Source organism: Mustela nivalis (assembly GCF_964662115.1).
Source record: "Mustela nivalis genome assembly, chromosome: 5".
Lineage (NCBI taxonomy): Eukaryota > Metazoa > Chordata > Mammalia > Carnivora > Mustelidae > Mustela > Mustela nivalis.
Window position 1 is genome coordinate 104,824,966 of NC_139024.1, and position 18,740 is coordinate 104,843,705.

General features: G+C 35.0%; 1 protein-coding gene across 8 annotated transcripts in view; it reads left to right on the forward strand.

Annotated features, from left to right (window-relative positions):
• The window catches only part of PHF3 (PHD finger protein 3), an 87,268-nt gene that overhangs the window by 63,839 nt on the left and 4,689 nt on the right, over window positions 1–18,740 (forward strand). For all 8 annotated transcript variants that reach the window (XM_082730149.1, XM_082730153.1, XM_082730148.1 and 5 more), the window contains 9 exons: window positions 3,782–3,965; window positions 6,679–6,826; window positions 6,908–7,064; window positions 8,583–8,699; window positions 10,596–10,727; window positions 11,522–11,657; window positions 14,081–14,276; window positions 14,799–14,946; window positions 17,547–17,636. In XM_082730149.1, the coding sequence (XP_082586275.1) occupies window positions 3,782–3,965; window positions 6,679–6,826; window positions 6,908–7,064; window positions 8,583–8,699; window positions 10,596–10,727; window positions 11,522–11,657; window positions 14,081–14,276; window positions 14,799–14,946; window positions 17,547–17,636 (1,308 nt within the window). The remainder of the gene's footprint in view (window positions 1–3,781; window positions 3,966–6,678; window positions 6,827–6,907; window positions 7,065–8,582; window positions 8,700–10,595; window positions 10,728–11,521; window positions 11,658–14,080; window positions 14,277–14,798; window positions 14,947–17,546; window positions 17,637–18,740) is intronic.

The following is an 18,740-nucleotide window of genomic DNA, read 5'->3' on the forward strand; positions in this document are numbered from 1 at the left end:
CTTTTAATGTCCATTAGCGTCATAAATGGTTTTCTAACCCCTCACTTTCAATTTGGAGGTGTCTTTGGGTCTAAAATGCACCTCTTGGAGGCAGCATATTGGTGGATCTTGCTTTTTTTTTTTTTTTTTTTTTAAGATTTTATTTACTTATTTGACAGAAAGAGAGAGACAAGTAGGCAGAGAGGCATGCAGAGGGAGAGAGAGGCAGGCTCCCTACTAAGCAGAGCTCGATATGGGGCTCAATCTAGGACCACAGGGTCATGACCTGAACTGAAGGTAGATGCTTAACCAACTCAGCCACCCAGGTGCCCCTGGGTCTTGCCTTTTTATCCAAGCTGACACTCTTTGTTTTTCGGTTGGGGCATTTTAGCTCATTTACTTTCAGAGTTTAACTGTTAAAAGATAAGAATTTAGTGCTGTTGTATTACTTGTACAGAGTATATTCTCTCTGTTCCTTTCTGGTCTGGGGCTCTGCCTTTACTTAAAGGATCCCCTTTAATGTTTTTTACAGTCACAAATTCCTTTAGTTTTTCTTTGTTTGGGAAATATTTTATCTGCCCTATTTTGAATGATATCCTTTGGATAAATTAAAGTATTCTTGGCTGCATATTTTTCTCATTTAGCATCCTGAATATATCATGCCAGTGCTTCCTGGGCTTCTAGGTCTCTGGATAGGTGTGCTGCCAGCCTAAGGTTTCTACCCTTGTAGGTTATGGATCTTTTGTTCCAACTTGCAAGTGTCACTATTATATGCTTAGGTGTTGACCAATTTTTGTTGATTTGGGGGAGGGGCGTTTCTCTGTGCCTTTCTCTGGACTTGAATGCCTTCTTCCGTTCCCAGATTAGGGAAGTTCTCCACTGTATTTTGCTCCAGTATACCTTCTATCTCTCTCTTTTTCCTCTTCTAGGATCTCAGTTATTCTAATATTGTTTTGTTTTATGGTATTATTGATATCTCAAATTCTGCTCTCTTGATCCAGTAGTGTATCTCTTTCTCAGCTTCTTTATTCTCTATCCTTTTGTCTTCTGTATCACTAATTCTCTCTTCTGCCTCATTTATCCTAGCAGTTAGAATCTCCATTTTTTATTGCATCTCATTAATAGCCTTTTTGGCTTCTACATGATTAGATTTTATTTCTTTTATTTCTCCAGAAAGGTATTCTCTAGTGTCTTCTATGCTTTTTTCAAGCCCAGCTCGTATCTTTATAAGCGTTATTCTGAACTCTAGTTTTGACATCTTATATCCAAACTGCTTGGGTCCCTGGCAGTTGGTACTGCCTCTTGTTGTCTTTTTTAAGGCTTCTCTGTCTTGTCATCTGTCCAGAGAGTAGATGAATGTGAGAACAAAATACTAAAATGGCAACAATGACCCCAGAGAAGTGGGGTCACAAGAGACTGGAAATGGGGAGAAAAAAGGATAATAGAGGTGAACAGAAAACAGCAATAGACTGGATCCTGTGTGTATTTTGGTCTGTTAAAACACTAGGCCCCAGAATTTTAAAGAAAGAAAAACTTTACATATTTACGAAAATGAAATTAAATGCATTGAAAGAATAGAATGTAACTATAAAAAGACAAAAGAGAAAAAAGAAGGAGTATAAACAAACAGGTGAACAGAACAGAGCAGTACACTATATCCTGAGTGTATTTTTGTCTCTTTGTTAGAAGAAACTACATCCCAGAGTTGTAAGGAAAGAAAAATGTATTTATCTATAGAAAAATAAAATTAAATACAATGAAAAGCTACAACGTTACTGAAGATGAAAATTTAAAAAGAGTTTAACAAAATGAAGAAAAAAAAGGAGAGAAAATGATCAGACAGGTGAAGAGAACAGAGCTGTACACTAGATTCTGGGTGTATTCTCATGTTTGTTAGAAGAAACTGCATCCTGAAATTGTAAAGAAAGAAAAACTTCCATATATACAAAATAAATACAATGAAAGGATGCAATGTAAGTGTAAAAATGAAAATTAAAAAAGGTTTTTAAAAGTTGATAAAATAATTGATTGAGAGAGGAAAGAGAAAAACATTATAATTAAAAGACTAAAGAATTGTGGGGGGAAAACCATGAATTCTGTATATTATTTTACCTAGTACTCAAGTTTTGCATTTCTCTGTGGTCAGTAAATTTGGTATTAGCTGGATGTTCTTGATGATCTTCTGGGGGAAGGGCCTGTTGGGCTGATTCTCAGGTATCTATGCTCTGTGCAGAACTGTACCACCCTTGCCAGGGGCCAGGCTAAGTAAGTGGCTCTGGATTACTCTCTGTGACTTTTGTTTCCTTACGGTTTTCTGCCCTGCTTTAGAGGATGAGAATGAAGATGGCGGCCTCCCAGTTTCCAGCCCTAGAGCTTAGAGCTTGGGGTTGGGGGTCGGGGTGGGGGGGCACTCCTTAGTGCACCCTAGAGAAAAGCAGTCATCATTCCTGTCTCCCTGGTCTCTGGCTGTACCCTGCAATCACCCAGACTGTGACCAGTGATTCTGTCTCATGGCATGTGACCCCATTTTGATTCTTCAAAACCTGCAGACTCCTGTGATATGCACTTGCGCCCCCCTCCCCAGCTTCCAGGGGGAGGGAAGGAGGAGCTCTTGGGGTGGTTCTGCTGCTTGCTGGGCCCCTGCTCAGCAGGGATGTGATGGACCACAGTTCAGGGTATATGGCAACCCTGTGCTGAGAGCCCACTCTTGGGCTCGCTGAGTGCAGCCAGCTTCCCCACACTGATGCTGGGGAACTCTGCCACACTCAGGCACCCCCAGTCTTGCTGTGACCCCAAGGATCTTGGGACCATAGTATCCCACCTAGGATTCCAACCTACTTAGCCACCAGGTGCATTTCAGGCAGAAATGTCCCTCACTGGAGCAGCCTGCTGAAAGTTCTGATTTTGTGCTCCACTGCTATATCACTTCTGGTGCTGGATGACGGAGGCTCCCTCCTGCTGTGGTTCATCTTCCTATGTATCACCTCAGATTCACTTCTCCACACCTACCTTGCAGAAAGTGGTTGCTTTTCTATTTGTAGAGTTGCATCTAATTCTTTTCTTAGACCTCAAGTTGAGTTTGCAAGTGTTCGGAATGACTTGATAGTTGTCTAGCTGAATTCCTGGGACCAGATGAAACTAAGGTCTCCTACTTCTCCACCACCTATGGATAAACTTCTCCTTGTCTTTCAAACATTACCATGAAGTGATTAATTATTTTAAAGGGTCTTAGAATTCTAGTTCACAAGTTCTTCGTTGGTTATAATTAGGATGAGAGTAGCAGGTATCCTGATAGATTGTTCTACTTTATAGAAGTTAAAACTGCCAGTTGTTACAGTGAGAATTTAATTGATAAACTTAGAGGTGGGTATGATTTCATTTGTTTTAGAAAATAGTGAAAAACATAGATACCTGTTTCTCCATAATCTCTCCCTCCTTTTTCCATGTCTGTAGCCAGCTAAAACAACTCTTACTATCTTTTATCTATTTTTTTTTCTAATATTATTAATGGGAAAATGGTATCCAGGTTTTTTAGTTCTCCTTTATAGGCTGTTGTGTGTTCTGCAAAATAGGTGCTTAACAAATGGATTTTGAATGAGAGCATGAATCTCCTTTTTGTTATTGAGAGTTATTTTTGTACATCTTTTTTAAAAAACTTAAATATTTATTGGGCTAAAGAATATAATGTTTGCTATCTTGCTAGATTATAATACTAATTAGGTTTAATCTTTTTCATTCACATACTCTTGAGCCTTGCTTTAGTAGTTTTCATTCTAATGAATTAAATAATATTTTTTCCAAGGAATCTGGTGAAGGCAAAAACTCATCAGACTGTAGAGATAGTGAAATAAAAAAATGGCAGCTAGCTCCTCTTCGAAAGATGGGACAACCAGTTTTACCTCGGAGATCCTCAGAAGAAAAAAGTGAAAAAATACCAAAAGAGACTACAACTGTTATTTGCACAGGAGAAAAAGGTTCCAAACCAGGTAGTAAGATTCATAAAAATCCTATGTACTAATAAAGTCATATTTCATACACTATCAATTAGTATATTTTAGGGAAATTTAACCATTTTAATAACTTGATGGCAATAAAAATAGTTCAGGTGATCTTTCTTGAAATTAATAACTATTGCTTTAAATTCTGGGAAGGGCTAATGAACTTAATAAGATCCCATCTTCATGGCACTCAAACACTAGTAGAAGACAGACATTAAGTAGACTAATAAAATGGTGTGACATTTTTTACAGCGTTTAGGCACCGTGAAGAAAAGTAAGTGGAGTTAAGAGTCACAGTTGAGGAGAGTGGTGAGAGTTTGTTTTAGATAGATTGGAGGGGGTAACTTGTGAGGTATAATTTAAAGTGATAGGAACTTTTTTTTGGAGGACTGGGTAGCATATAGTCTAAAGGTTTCAAGGTAGAAACAAGCTTGGTATTTGAGGAGCACAAGAGCCACAGTGGAATGGTTAGGGTAATACATGGGATAGAATAAGGGTCAAGATGAGTTCAGAGAAAATTATGTAGGAACTTTGAGGTCCTGATAGAGTTTATATTTTATTCTGAATGTAATGGGAAAACTTCAGAGGATTTTATACCAAGGGCATGATGGGTTTATTCCTGTTTTTCTGTGAAAATTGGATTGTAGGAGAATAGGACAAAATGAGGGTAGTTAGGAGTCTATAACAGTATCCTAGGGAAAAAAGGATGCTAGCTTGGAACAGAGATACAGTGGAGGAATGAAAAATGGTCAGATTCTGATAAATTTTATAGTAGAATTGGCAGAACTGTTGAATTAGTTATAGGTAGGTGGGTAGGTAGGTAGGTAGAGTCTTAGCAGAGGATTAACTAAATGTTGGTGCCATTTATTGAGAAAAACAGATTAGGGGAGGAAAATTGAAAAATTATGTGTGGGTGTTTTAACTTTGAGTTGCCTTTAAGATACCCAGGTAAGGATGTTTGACATAAGTCTAGAGCTTAGAGAAGACTTCAAGGGGTTGTATATAAACAAGAGATTTATCAGTGCATAGTTATTTAAAATCATGTACTTAGAAACATCTATTAAAGAGTTTGATAATGAAGAAGCAGAAGCACAGTACTTGGGGGTCATGTCAGCATTTGGAAGTTGAGAAGACAAGAGGTTCCACAAAAGAGACTAAAAGCTGGTCTGTGAGGTAAGAGAACTAAGGGACCATGATGAAGTTTTCAAGAAGGAGGGAATGGTCAGTTGTGTTCAGTGTTGTCTGGACATCTATTAAGGAGCATAGATCGTATGTGATTTAGTGAAATGGAAATCATTGGTGACCTTGACTAGAATGGTTTTGGTGGAGCACTGGGGATGAAAGCCAGTTCTAGTGGTTTATGGAGGAATGGAAAGTGAGGAATCAGAGATACTGATTACTGTTTTAAAGAATTTTGCTTTTAAAGGGAACCGAAGTGGTGTGGTAGTTAAAGGGATATGTGAGGTACAGAATTTTTTAAGGGAGATATAGTGTGTTTGGAAGACTATGGGAATGATCCAATAGAGAGAATTTGGTGATGTAGTTGAGGGCTTCAAAATCCATGAAAAAACAAGAGGGGATGGGATTTACATAGAAGGGTTGCTCATAAACAAGGACAGCTTACCCATTTTAATAGTAGGGAAGATGATTGTATATGGTAGGAGGGCAGATGCAGGTAGGCTAGATTTGGTGATGGGAAGATGTGATAGCTGTCATTTTCTTGTTTTCTTAGTGAAATAATGAAGTGAAAAAATCAAATGAGGTTGAAGTTGGGGAAGGAGGTATTGTTGGTTTGACAAGAAAGGAGAAAAATTGTAAAATAGATGTTTTGAGACTGGAAGAGCAGATTTACTAAGAAAACTTAGTAAGATTAGGACAGCAGATTGTTATCTACCTCAGATTTGTGATTATAAATTTAAAGTGAAATCTGTTAGCATCAGTGTTTATTTTTCTCCAGTTGCCTTCAGCTGTTTGTAGGCTATTTGGGTGAAGGATAAAGTTGGCTTTTATTGGGTTTGTGGTTTTGCAAATGCAGGTGTTTTAAAGGAGAGAGGATAAAAGTGTTTAGTATGCAAGGGTATGGTAATAATGTTGTACTGTCTGATCAGAGTTGCTTATGTGGGAAAATGAGCACATGAATTATAAAAATGATAGATTTAAGAATTGATGGGTCAGTGCTGGGTGAGTTGGGGGAGTAGTGCCTGGCTGGCCCAGTCAGAAGAACACGTGATTCTTGATATTGGGATTGTGAAGTCGGAGCCCCAGGTGGGGTGTAGAGATTACTTCAATAAATAAAACTTTTTAAAAATGGGAAAAAAATAAAATGGGAAAAGTGCATTTGCGTTTCATAGCTTTAGGCCATTTTTTAGTCACTTAATTTGTCATTAAAATTCATTTAAATTAGAATTTCTCTTTTTTAAATTGAGGTATAATTGGTATATAACATTGTTAGTTTCAGGTGTATGACAACAATTGGATGTTTGTATATATTGGAAAATGATCACAGTAAGTCTAGTTAACATCTGTCACCATACACAGATTAGAATTTAAAAGTCAAATACTTCAGTATGGAATATGGGTTCTGATCTTATTTCTAAATAGTGATTTTTAATCAGTCAGTTTTGTTTGTAAATTTATATTATGCATTAAAAAGGAAGATGTCTTTTTAAAAACAATGAGTTTTGATTATTGTTTAAATTAGGGGCTCATGAGAAGCAAGAAATAAAAAAGAAGAAAATTGAAAAGGGAATGCCTAATATGCATCCTCCTGCTACTTCTACTTCCAAGCCTTCTGCAGATCAGATCAGACAAAGTGTCAGACATTCTCTCAAAGACATTCTTATGAAAAGGTAACACACATTATTATATAGAAGATTGAATAATATATGCTTCATGTATTTGAAGAATAACTGAATTATTCTAATTTTAAGACTTACAGACTCAAATTTGAAGGTGCCAGAGGAAAAAGCAGCAAAAGTTGCCACAAAAATTGAAAAAGAGCTTTTCTCTTTTTTTCGGGACACAGATGCTAAATATAAGAATAAATACAGAAGTTTGATGTTCAATCTGAAAGATCCTAAAAACAATGTAAGTATATTTTGTTCATGTCTATAGATATTTATGCTTCCAGCTTTCCTGAATACATTGGAATTTAAGATTATAATACAGTAGATCTATAATTTATTTCTTCAATTGAGATGGTCATTTTAATAGTCTTTCACTACAGAACTGAGATTATGAATTCTGCATAGTGGTGGCTAGTGTTATATAATGAGCGTATTAAAATGTAAAATACTAAGTCTGTCTTAACCTGATTTATGGGACTTTTCTTTTTGTCCCCTATTTAATCCAATTTATTAAAAATTCATTCATATGGGGGTGCCTGGGTGGCTCAGTGGGTTAAAGCCTCTGCCTTCCGCTTAGTTCATGATCCCAGCGTCCTGGGATTGAGAACCATGTCAGGCTGTCCGCTCAGCGGGGATTCTACTTCCCTCTCTCTCTCTGCCTGCTTCTCAGCCTACTTGTGATCTCTGTCAAATAAATAAATAAAATCTTTAAAAAAAAATTCATTCATATGTATTCTTTAAAATTGCTATTAAACCAAAATTCATAATAAACATTGTATTGGTACTTCTGATTTAAATCCAAAAATGGAGTAACACTCCTTAAGAAAATAAGTTACATTTAGGTAAAAAAGAATACTATTTTAAAATATTTTGTTAATTTAAATATGATTTTAATTCTAAATATCCTTTAGCAGGGAAGCGAACATTACTTGAACTGTTAATCGTTTCCTGCATTTCTTGTTTGGGTCTCAGAGGATATTTAAAAGCTGTGTATGTGTAAATACAAACTCCTTGTATATTTGCTTAAGTTTTATAAGATTTTCACATAATTGATAACAGTTTGTCAATTTGTGTAACGATATTTGCAATAGATAGAATGTGATACTAACAGCTACTTAAGAAAAATCTAGGTTATACAGTCTGTCATTATTGTCCAGGGGGTCAGATACTTCTTGAATTATATAGTCTGGAAGCTTTTTTTTTTTTTCAGGAAGTAAACGTTTATTTCCTTTAGGTTTCTTTCGTGCAGTGGGTTCTTTGCTCTGAAGTCCTCTCTAAGCCGGTTAGAAATCAAAGATATGAAAAGATCTAAGATATGAAATCTTAAAAATATGAACGACAACACATTCAGTAAAGTTTTTTTATGCAGTACATTGCTATATTCTAGGTTGGCTATTGTGACAGTGTGTTTCCTTGAGAATACTGGGAATATTCTGAGATGTTGATTTTGGGGGAAGCGAGGAGTGGGTAACCATCTCAATAGAATTTTTGGATAGAGGTAATGGTTCTACTATACACACTTCTCCACTATGTGTTGATTTTCATATGAAAGATAAATTTTGCTGCCTTAGATGATAAGTTCCTAGAATACAAGGCTGTCATTAAATTTCTCTGTGGTAGATAATGTATAAATCATTAAACATTTGTAAATCAAGTTTTGAAATTACATCTTTATTTATTACAAGTTTTTATACAATATGTCTTCTTTATTTTAGAAATCTTTTTCTCCCTCTTAATTCTCATCTTTAAATATATCCAGATTTTATTTAAAAAAGTACTGAAAGGAGAAGTAACCCCTGATCATCTTATAAGAATGAGTCCGGAAGAGTTGGCTTCTAAAGAGTTAGCTGCATGGAGACGGAGAGAAAACAGACATGTAAGATTATCTATGACTATGGGTTTGACTATATCAGAACCTATATTTTTCAGCCATAGGGGAAATAAACACAGAGGTAATTTAACACAGAATGCACAGTAATACAAACTTCTTGTTCCATAAATTACATATCCCCATTAACTGAGTTCTTAAATTAAATCTTGTTTTTCTTTATCTCTGCTGCTTTTTTCTAATTTTTTTCCAGTTATCAGATTACATAATAAACTTGTATTTTGTTTTGTCTTGTACATCAGAAAGATGGGAAAATAGGCACATCTTAATCACATCTGTACTTTTCAAAAATAGCATTTGAAGGTGTTATGAATATTGGTAATTTGTAGCACTAGATTAAGTCAGAATGAAAATGTTATAGGTGTGTAATCCCTTATTATTCAAAAGTTTCAGATGCCAAAAGCTCAGAGAAACAAGGGTTTCTTTCCCTTGTTTATTGATAAAACCTGATCCAAATTGGCATGTATGAATGTTCATATCTACAGAAATGATGCGGGCTTAAATAGCTTAATACCTGCTAAACTGAGGTGTTATGTAACTTAAATAGTATGTGTACCATAGTCCATTTTTACAACTAAAAAATTCTGAAAGTAACCAATGCCACGAGTTTTAATTTGGGGGTTCTGAACTTTGAAATACCTTAAAAATTAAGTGACTATGTGGCTTAGGGTTATTGTGACAGTGGGATGACCACGTTATCCACTATTTTGATTATAGCAGCCTTAGAATATTAGCTTTTTGTTCTAGGAGATACTGGTTACTAATAGTTCATATGAACTCTGCATTATTTACCTGATTCTTTTTTCCATAATACTTGCATCTCAGACATTAAGCTTCATGTAAGTCTTTTGCCAAAACTAATTTGAAGTACAAGGCCTTGATTTGATATTGAAATATTTCTTCTGCTTTCACCCTGTGTAATTTTTCCTTTTATGGTGAAAATAGTATCACCTCATCTTTTTTCCCTCCGTATCCCAAATATGCCTCTCTCTTCTGCTTTGGAACTGTGGCTGCAAGTACCATTTGCTTTGGAAACCAGCTTGTTCTTTCTTTAGGCCTTAATCTGATTTCTTTCTTTAAAGGATGATTTGCACTTAACAAAGGCAAGCTTAATGACTAGACCCATCCTTACATTTCTTAACCCATTGCACTCGTCACTACTTTTCACTAGTTCTTGCTACACTTGCTTAATATTTTTTTTTTTTGTCAAATTTGTTCAACTAAATTATTATTGTCACAGAGTAATGCTTAAGAGACAACTGAGAGGGTCTACCTGATAATTTCTGGTGTTTGAATAAACTTCCATTATTTGAGGGGGATGTTAAGAACATCAAGTTAGGAATCTGAAGAAGATAATTCTCATTTCCCTGGTGGCAGCTGGTAAAAAACTAAATCAGAAAGCCATAAATACCATGTTTCAACCCTTTGCAAATTACACTGCACTTCAGTTGCCTCTGATTAATTTACATAGAACTTCTCAAGACTTATAACCCCAGCACTTAAAATAGTCTCTGGCATTTGTAAGTACTCAATATGTGTTTGTTGTTTGAGAGACCATCTAAAAATTAAAAATCGGGGCGCCTGGGTGGCTCAGTGGGTTAAAGCCTCTTCCTTCGGCTCGGGTCATGATCTCAGGGTCCTGGGATCGTGTCCTGCATCAGGCTCTCTGCTCAGCAGGGAGCCTGCTTCCTCCTCTCTCTCTCTGCCTGCCTCTCTGCCTACTTGTGATCTGTCTGTCAAATAAATAAATAAAATCTTTAAAAAAAAATTTAAAAATTATCTGTGATGTTTTCATTTTTAGATAAGCTCTTATTGTTTAAAGCTGTACATTTGGAAATATGTATACTTTAGTTGTGAAGTGTTTCTTTAAAATATTTCATTTAGACCATAGAAATGATTGAGAAAGAGCAGAGAGAAGTGGAAAGACGACCGATCACAAAAATAACTCATAAAGGTGAAATTGAAATTGAGAGTGATGCCCCAATGAAAGAACAGGAAGCAGCCATGGAGATTCAGGTAAAAATAATAAAAATGCCATGTTCTGCAGTGCTCAAAACATGAAGATTAAGGAAAGGTTGATTTGTTGAAAATGTTCTTAAAGGTGAAAGAAGAATTTTTTAAAAAAAATGTATATGTTTCAAAGTTCATTTTATTGGTCCCATGGTTTTTTGAGAGTGTTTAACAATACTCTTTCTCTGGATGTAGTGTGCAGACTACGCGCATCACAAGCACCTATTAAACATTTGTTAAAATGTAGATTCCTGGGGTCTCTGTGGCTTGGTGAATTCTTTAGTAGGCCTAAGTAAGTGCTTCTTAGGTAGACTGGTGTGAGAGCGTGGTACAGCTTTTCTGATTTTCAAATATCAGTGAGGAAATAATACAGAATCTTGTTAGAGGCCTTAAAGAATGAGGAATGTCTGAGGTTTTGCTCTACTTTAAGTAATAATTAATACCTAGCATTTATTTTTTAAAGATAACAGTGATGGGGGGGCACATGGGTGTTGCATTGGTTAAGCAGCTAACTCTGATTTGCTCAGGTGGTCTCAGGGTTGTGAAATTGAGTGTTGCATCAGGCTCTGTGCTCAGTATGGAGTCTGCTTGAGATTCTCTCTTCTCCTCTCCCTCACTTTCCCCCTGTTTGCTTGCTTGCTTTAAATAAATAAGTAAATAAAATCTTTTAAAAAATATGTTGGAAAACATATGAATAGAACAGTTTTCATTTTAGAAATAATCAGTATGAAATAGAAGTTGATTTTAATAATTAGGGCCAAATTTGCTGAAACTTTTTTTTTTTTTTTTTTTTTTTTAAGGAACCTACAGCTAACAAATCCTTGGAAAAGGCGGAAGGAGCTGAAAAACAAAAAGAAGAGATTGATTCTATGTCCAAAGACACCACTAGTCAGCACAGACAACATCTTTTTGATCTTAACTGTAAAATTTGCATAGGTAATTGGAAATTTTTTGTTCTGAAATGTTGCTTTTGTTTTAGAAGAGAGATTCTTGTATTTGTAATTTAAATAGGCTTTTGTTTTCTGTTAATTGGGGATGAAGTATCTGCTCACTCTCATTGAGGAGTAGCACGGTTTTTGAGTGACTGGTCTTTGGAGTTGAGGTATAGATTGATACTGTGGTATACTTTATGATCTAGAATTAATTGTACTATGTAAGATTTGATCTTAACAACCTTGGGGCAAAAGACTAAAATTTAAGCATTAGAGTAGGCATCAGAAATGTTGGGCCTTCATGATGATACTGTCATTTATTAAGTGAAGGAATAAAATCGCATTCATGTCTTATTATCATCTATAAAAAATTGGAACAAATCCCAAAATACCTTTTCTCTAGTATTCTTCTATTTGGTCATTCATTCAATAAATATTGAGTTCTTGCTGAGCACTTTATGGTGCAGGGAATACAGTGGTGAAAAAGTCAGATCTTATCCAGGCTTTGAGAGAAACTGTAGCCTAGTGAGAAAGACAGGCAGGTGATGATTTGGGTTACAGAAGTATTTACAAATGTATTTAGCTAACAAGATCCAGTCTAGACTGGGGCATTGGGGAGACTGGACCGAGGAATCTACATTTAAGCTGAGTCATGAAGGTTGAAAAGACAGGGGAACATCATTCTGAATACTGGAATGGCATGAGCTTTGAGGTGAATTCGAGAAGAGAAGAGAGGGATATGAGTTGTTTGAAGAGAGACTTGGAGATCACATCTTGTTTGTAATACCTTTTTGCCTTTCAGAGTTCAGTTGTGACTTCTTCGTAGTAGTGAAATCAATTTAGTAAGTAGTTAACTAGCATTTCAAAAACAAAATAGAAAGTACCACAGTGAACTGCACTTAGAAAGATGAGTACCATTTTATGAGACTTTAGTTCCAGTTACTTTTATCATAAAAATACATATACACACATATACATACACATGCACACACAAACCCACAGAGATATACGTGAGTGTGTGTATTTAAGTAATGGATCATGAGATAAAATACAACTTTACCAGATCATGATCAGAAATGCTGAAAATCTTTTGTAGCTGCATTGAAGATTTTGGTCTTTTATCTAAGAGCAGTGGACAGTGACTAAGGGGTTTTACAGTAAGGGAATGAGGTGATCAGATTGGTATTTTATGAAGATATCTCTGATTTTGAGAAGAATTACAGTGGGAGAAGCCAGGAGAGGAAGGAGAGAAACTCCATAGGAACCCTTTGTGCTAGTCCAGGTGGGAGATGAAGATAGTTTTTATTAGAGTGATCATTGGAGATAGAAGTAAGTGGAGGCTTTTGAGATACTCACATTAGGTATTATCAGTAGGTTTTGGAGGTTGACTACATTTAGGGCATAAAAAATGGGGATGTAATAAAGAATTTAAATTATATTCAGTTTATTGTTAAAAATTAGAGTATCAAGAGTTTTGTAAACTCTGGAGATGTGGCTCTCAATTTTTATTTATTTTTTTTTACTGTTGTATGCTAAGGAATGATACGTACCTTATTCGGTAGCATGAAAAATTCTTAGGTTAATCTATTTGCTGTCCTCCATCATTGGATCAGAGGCCAGATGAAATGTATCACAAATTAAGTAATTTTCCTGTAATAAAAGTAATCCTACTTTCTCAAAATTGTGTGAACATATTTTATAATCTGTACAGTGGTAAAGACTTAAAGAGCAGAATATTTTTAGACTTTGTTATTCTTAAAGAAAATCATCCATGGTGTAGTATTATTTTTAAGTACACCCATTTAGTTATGTCTTTAAAAATATTCTTAGTTATTTATATTTAATCATTTCTGTGGTAATATTTCAGTAAATTTAATGGTAGCACACAAAAATACTTGTTAAACACTACTAGACCTAACCTATTTTCAGCAAGTTTGAGTGATTTCTTTTCCTTCTTAATGCTATAGCCTAAAACCAATGTCATTTTTAAACTTTACTAATATTTTTCATGTTTAGTAACATGTTTAGTAAGCACTGCAGTATGCATGTATGTCATGAGTTTCTGCTATATGTAACACAAAGTAGGATACAGAGTGGTTTTATTCAGTTCTTACTTCTCAAGACTTGGAATTTGGTATAGTTTAGTTAAAAATTACTAGGGAATCACAAAACTGACTTTAGGTTTTAGTTATAAAGTTTCCATTTCAGCTTATTTAAGTTACTTAACATCATCTTTTTTTAATTTTCACATCAATTAGAGAGGTGTACTACAATGCAGTTTGAAAGATGATAGTTAAAAATTACCCAGGAAATCTAAGGTTATGCAACAATTCAGTCAGAAAAACAGTAACGTTAGAAGCAAAATGGATGATGTTATAGAAATTTCAATTTACAAATTTGGTTTATTTTTGTTTCGTCTTGTGTTAGGTCGAATGGCACCACCTGTAGATGATCTATCTCCAAAAAAAGTTAAAGTTGTTGTTGGAGTATCTCGTAAACATTCAGATAATGAAGCGGAAAGTATAGCAGATGCATTGTCTTCAACCTCGAATATTTTGGCTTCTGAATTCTTTGAAGAAGAGAAACAAGAGTCTCCCAAGTCAACATTCTCTCCCACTCCACGGTAATTTTCTCTTAGCCATAATTTCTATAATCATCATTATAGATCTTTGCCAGATTATACTTGGAGGTCTTCAAAAATAAAAAGGTAACTTATTTCTTAGGAATATTTCTTTTGAGATAGTAAGTACACCTTCTTAAACAGTAAACTTAATTGAGATAAAAGAATAAGACCTAAAATTAATTTAGAGATTTGAGTCTGTACGTGGGGACTTGACATTTAATTCTGTTTAATTAATGTTGGTCCCAAGAGGCAGGAGATAGCAATTTAAGAAAAGTTGCTTGTACTTCTCTGTACCTTCATCTAAGCCAACTCGTGAAGGATGATTTTGAAAATGCAACCATGTAAGGTAAATATGAATGTAATTTTTCATAAAAAGTGAAAATCTAAACTCTTTAATCAAATAGTCTTACATATTTTGGCTTTCTTGACATGCTAAAATAGAAATAATTGATGACTTAGTAGAAAATGGATTTATTCATGAGCAGATCTTTAAGGCTGAAATTTTTTAATATCATGTTTTAGTCCAGAGATGCCTGGAACTGTTGAAGTTGAGTCTACCTTCCTGGCTCGATTGAACTTCATCTGGAAAGGTTTTATCAACATGCCTTCTGTGGCAAAATTTGTTACCAAAGCCTACCCAGTGTCTGGTTCCCCCGAGTATTTGACAGAGGTACTGTGAACTTTTCTGCTCGGACTGATGTATGTGTTTCTAAAAGCAGTAGGAGAGAAAATATTACTACAAATAATAAAGATACTAAATGATAAATTTATTTTCATTCATAAGAAAAATATTGTTAATAGAGGACAGTGATTCTTAAACCGTTCAATTAATGGAACTGTGAGTTCTTAGATAGAGTTTATGAACTGTGGATAACTATGAAAGTTTTAAACCCACATGCCCTGTACTCTAAAATGTGCTTTCCTTTGTAAAAGAATTAAAAACTAATGAGCTAGATGTCTACTTGGATTACTTGAGTTTTTCTTTAAATATAGATTTGATAAAATATTGACCTACTTAATATGGTCTTGAGTGTTAGCCTGTCAGGAAGATTTTTTCTTGTGGATAGTTCTTATTCTCCTGTTGCTTATGTTTCCCTAACTGCATGACTATAGTTCTTACTGTCTCTTTCTGTGAATGATATACAGGTTATAGTTGAAACATTATAGCAAGTTGACAGTCTCATGAGACCAATGACTAGATCCTGCAAGTACCCTGGGTTTATACCTGAAGGAATAGGAAGGAACTGTTACATAATATTTATGGAAAATAAACAGTTGGATTATTATATTATGGTAAATTAGAAAAATACAACATTTTTTAACTATTTTGAAGAAAGTATTTTTCTGTGTTTATGCAGAAGGAAAATAAGTCATGTGTACTATATTTTTGCTGAGGTTATATATTCTTTATGTTCATATCTAACATTAACTTTTCCCATTCATTCTCAGTCTGCTGACCATGAAAGCAAAAATTTAAACAAAAAAAAAATCTTTTTTCCAAAAGCCTAAATTGTATTATATACCTGTTTCTGTTTTTTAAAACTGACATAAACTTTACTTTTCTTTGTATTTGGCTGAAATTAGTTTTTTAAAAATTTTTATTTTTTTTTTAATTTTTATTTATTTATTTATTTATTTTAAAGATTTTATTTATTTGACCGAGATCACAAGCAGGCAGAGAGGCAGGCAGAGAGAGAGGAGGAAGCAGGCTCCCCGCTGAGCAGAGAGCCCAATGTGGGCCTCGATCCCAGGACCCTGAGATCATGACCTGAGCCAAAGGCAGCGGCTTAACCCACTGAACTACCCAGGCGCCCTTAAAATTTTTTATTTTTTAATATTTATTTAATAAATTATTATTTATTAGAGAAAGTACATTTTTAAATTTAAAAATTAATTAATATATAAATATTTATTAGCGAGAGAAAGCACAAGCAGGAAGAGTGACAGAGGGAGAGGGAGAAGCAGACTCCCCTTGAGCACAGACTCCATCCCAGGACACTGAGATCATGACTTGAGCCAAACAAGGAATTGAACCACCCAGGTGCCCCTAGGCTGAAATTAGTTTACATGTAATGTGGCTTAGCTAATGCTGACCGGCTTATTTGTTTAGCATTATGTTTTATTAAACAACCTAATTTATTACTTTTATGTATAGTTTGCTTGGCAAGTAGTATTTTAGAAACAATTGATTTTTATAAGAGGAAAATTAAATGGACCCATGTTCTTCTTTTTGAACAAATCTATTTAGAAATGTTGTCTTTGGGCAAGTGAGTGGCTCAGTTGTGAGGCATCTGCCTTCAGCTCAGGTCATGATCAGGTCCAGGGATCAAGCCCTGTATCGAGCTCCCTCTTAGGGGGCAACCTGCTTCTCCCTCTCTCACTCCCCCTGCTTGTGTTCCTTCTCTCGCTGTGTTTCTCTTTGTCAAATAAATAAATAAATAAAATCCTTTTAAAAAGAAGAAAAAGAAGTCCTAAACAATGGAGTTTGATTTTAAACAAAACTGTTCACCTTTCTGAGCCAGTTTCTATGTGGTTGCTTTCCCGAATTCTACCTCTGCTTTCTGCTTATATTTAGTTTAGGACTAAAATCCCAAATAAATATTTAAAGCAATTAATAACTTAAATAAATGTAATTGAATTTATTATCAATTAATTGTGCTTTTTATGAATTTTCTCAGCTTCTTAGAAAAATAGAAATTTACTGGTTAGTTTTAAATATTTTCAATTACACAGTTAATTGATTTTTATGTATAGTCATCTATTTTCAGAAAGATTCTACCATTTAAAAAATAAATTTGCATTATTACAGTGTTATTCTCTACTGAGTAAAAATATGCTCTATAATTAAATTTAATAACTTCTGAAATCCAGCTGTTAATGATTAAATGATGTCCTTGCCTATCCTCCACCAGGATAGGAGGAGGTTTGAGAAGAAAAATAATATCTCCAATATTCTGATATCTGTTGTATTCTTTCTGGATTGTCAGTTTGTCATATGCTTGCCACTACCCCATTATGGTACCTGTCTTTCCTGCTGAGAACTGACATGACCTCAGATTCAATCTCGGTGGTATCTTGGGTACCCGCTTTAGTTATTTGGAATTGACATTTGAGGTAAAGCCTGATTGCTACCCCTGTACTTTATGTTCTGTGATACAAATTTTTTTATTGTTTTTTATTACCATTTCAAATTAGTCTTAGAGCTAAATTTAAATGAATGATGACTCTTATATTCTGTATATGTTGCTTAACTTCATTTTTTTACTGTAGGATCTACCAGATAGTATTCAAGTAGGTGGCAGGATATCACCTCAGACAGTTTGGGATTATGTTGAAAAAATTAAAGCATCAGGAACCAAGGTAAGGAAAATGTCTTAAGTTATACTAGCTTGAGAGAATATTTGAAAAGTAAATCACTGAGAGTTCTTTATGCAGGGTACCCTAGAGAGAGGAGCCAATACAAATTCTAAATCTACATATTACACCTAACATAACTGAACTAAACCCATTTGCTAAGGCTCAAAACAGCCCAGCATTCCTTTTGTGGGTTTTTCTTCCTTTCTGGTATGCTTTCTTAGTGATATCTTTGTCAGTGTTCTGGAGGAAAGGTTTTAGAATTAAGTATTGAGATTCCTCCTCGAATTTTTCCTTGCTTTGATTATAGACATTTGTTTACTTAGGGTATAGACTAAGTTGCTGCAAAAAGAGACCCTAAAAGTATAGTGGCTCAAAGAATTGTTTATTATTTATTTATTTATTTATTTAAAGATTTTATTTATTTGACACAGAGAGAGAGAGAGAGATCAATCCCAAGTAGGCAGAGAGGCAGACAGTGAGGCGGGGGGCAGGGGGAGGAAGCCGGCTTCCTTCTGAGCAGAGAGCCCGATGCAGGGCTCAGTCCCAGGACCCTGAGATCATGACCTGAGCTGAAGGCAGAGGCTTAACCCACTGAGCCACTCAGGTGTCCCAGAAGTTTATTTTTTAATAGGTCAGTGGTTCAGAGTAGTTCCAGGCTCTGGTTCTATAGGATCATTTGCAGACCAGTCTCTTATTGCTTGGCTGTTTCCAAGAGTGTTACCCTTATTGGTCAAACATGGTCAAAGCTGACTTAATCAACCTCAAGTGGAAGAATGAAGAATGCCTGTCTAGTTGTTTTAAAAGCAAGACCTGGAAATTCTTGTTACCATTTCACTTCCTGTAAATTCCATGGGCAAGAACTTTTTAGTAACGTAACTTTACATAAGCTGCTTAGGAGGCTGGGAAATGTAATCTCTGGACATGTTGTGTCTATTAGGCTGGGAAATGTAATCTCTGGACATGTTGTGTCTTTTAGCTGCCCAGCTAAAAGTCATCTTTTCGTGATAGGAGGAAACAAAGAGAATAGATAGTTGGTGATAATTAGTAGCCTCTATCACAATATTTTTTTTCTTTTCTATTTTTTAATCATTTCTTGAACTTGTAGAA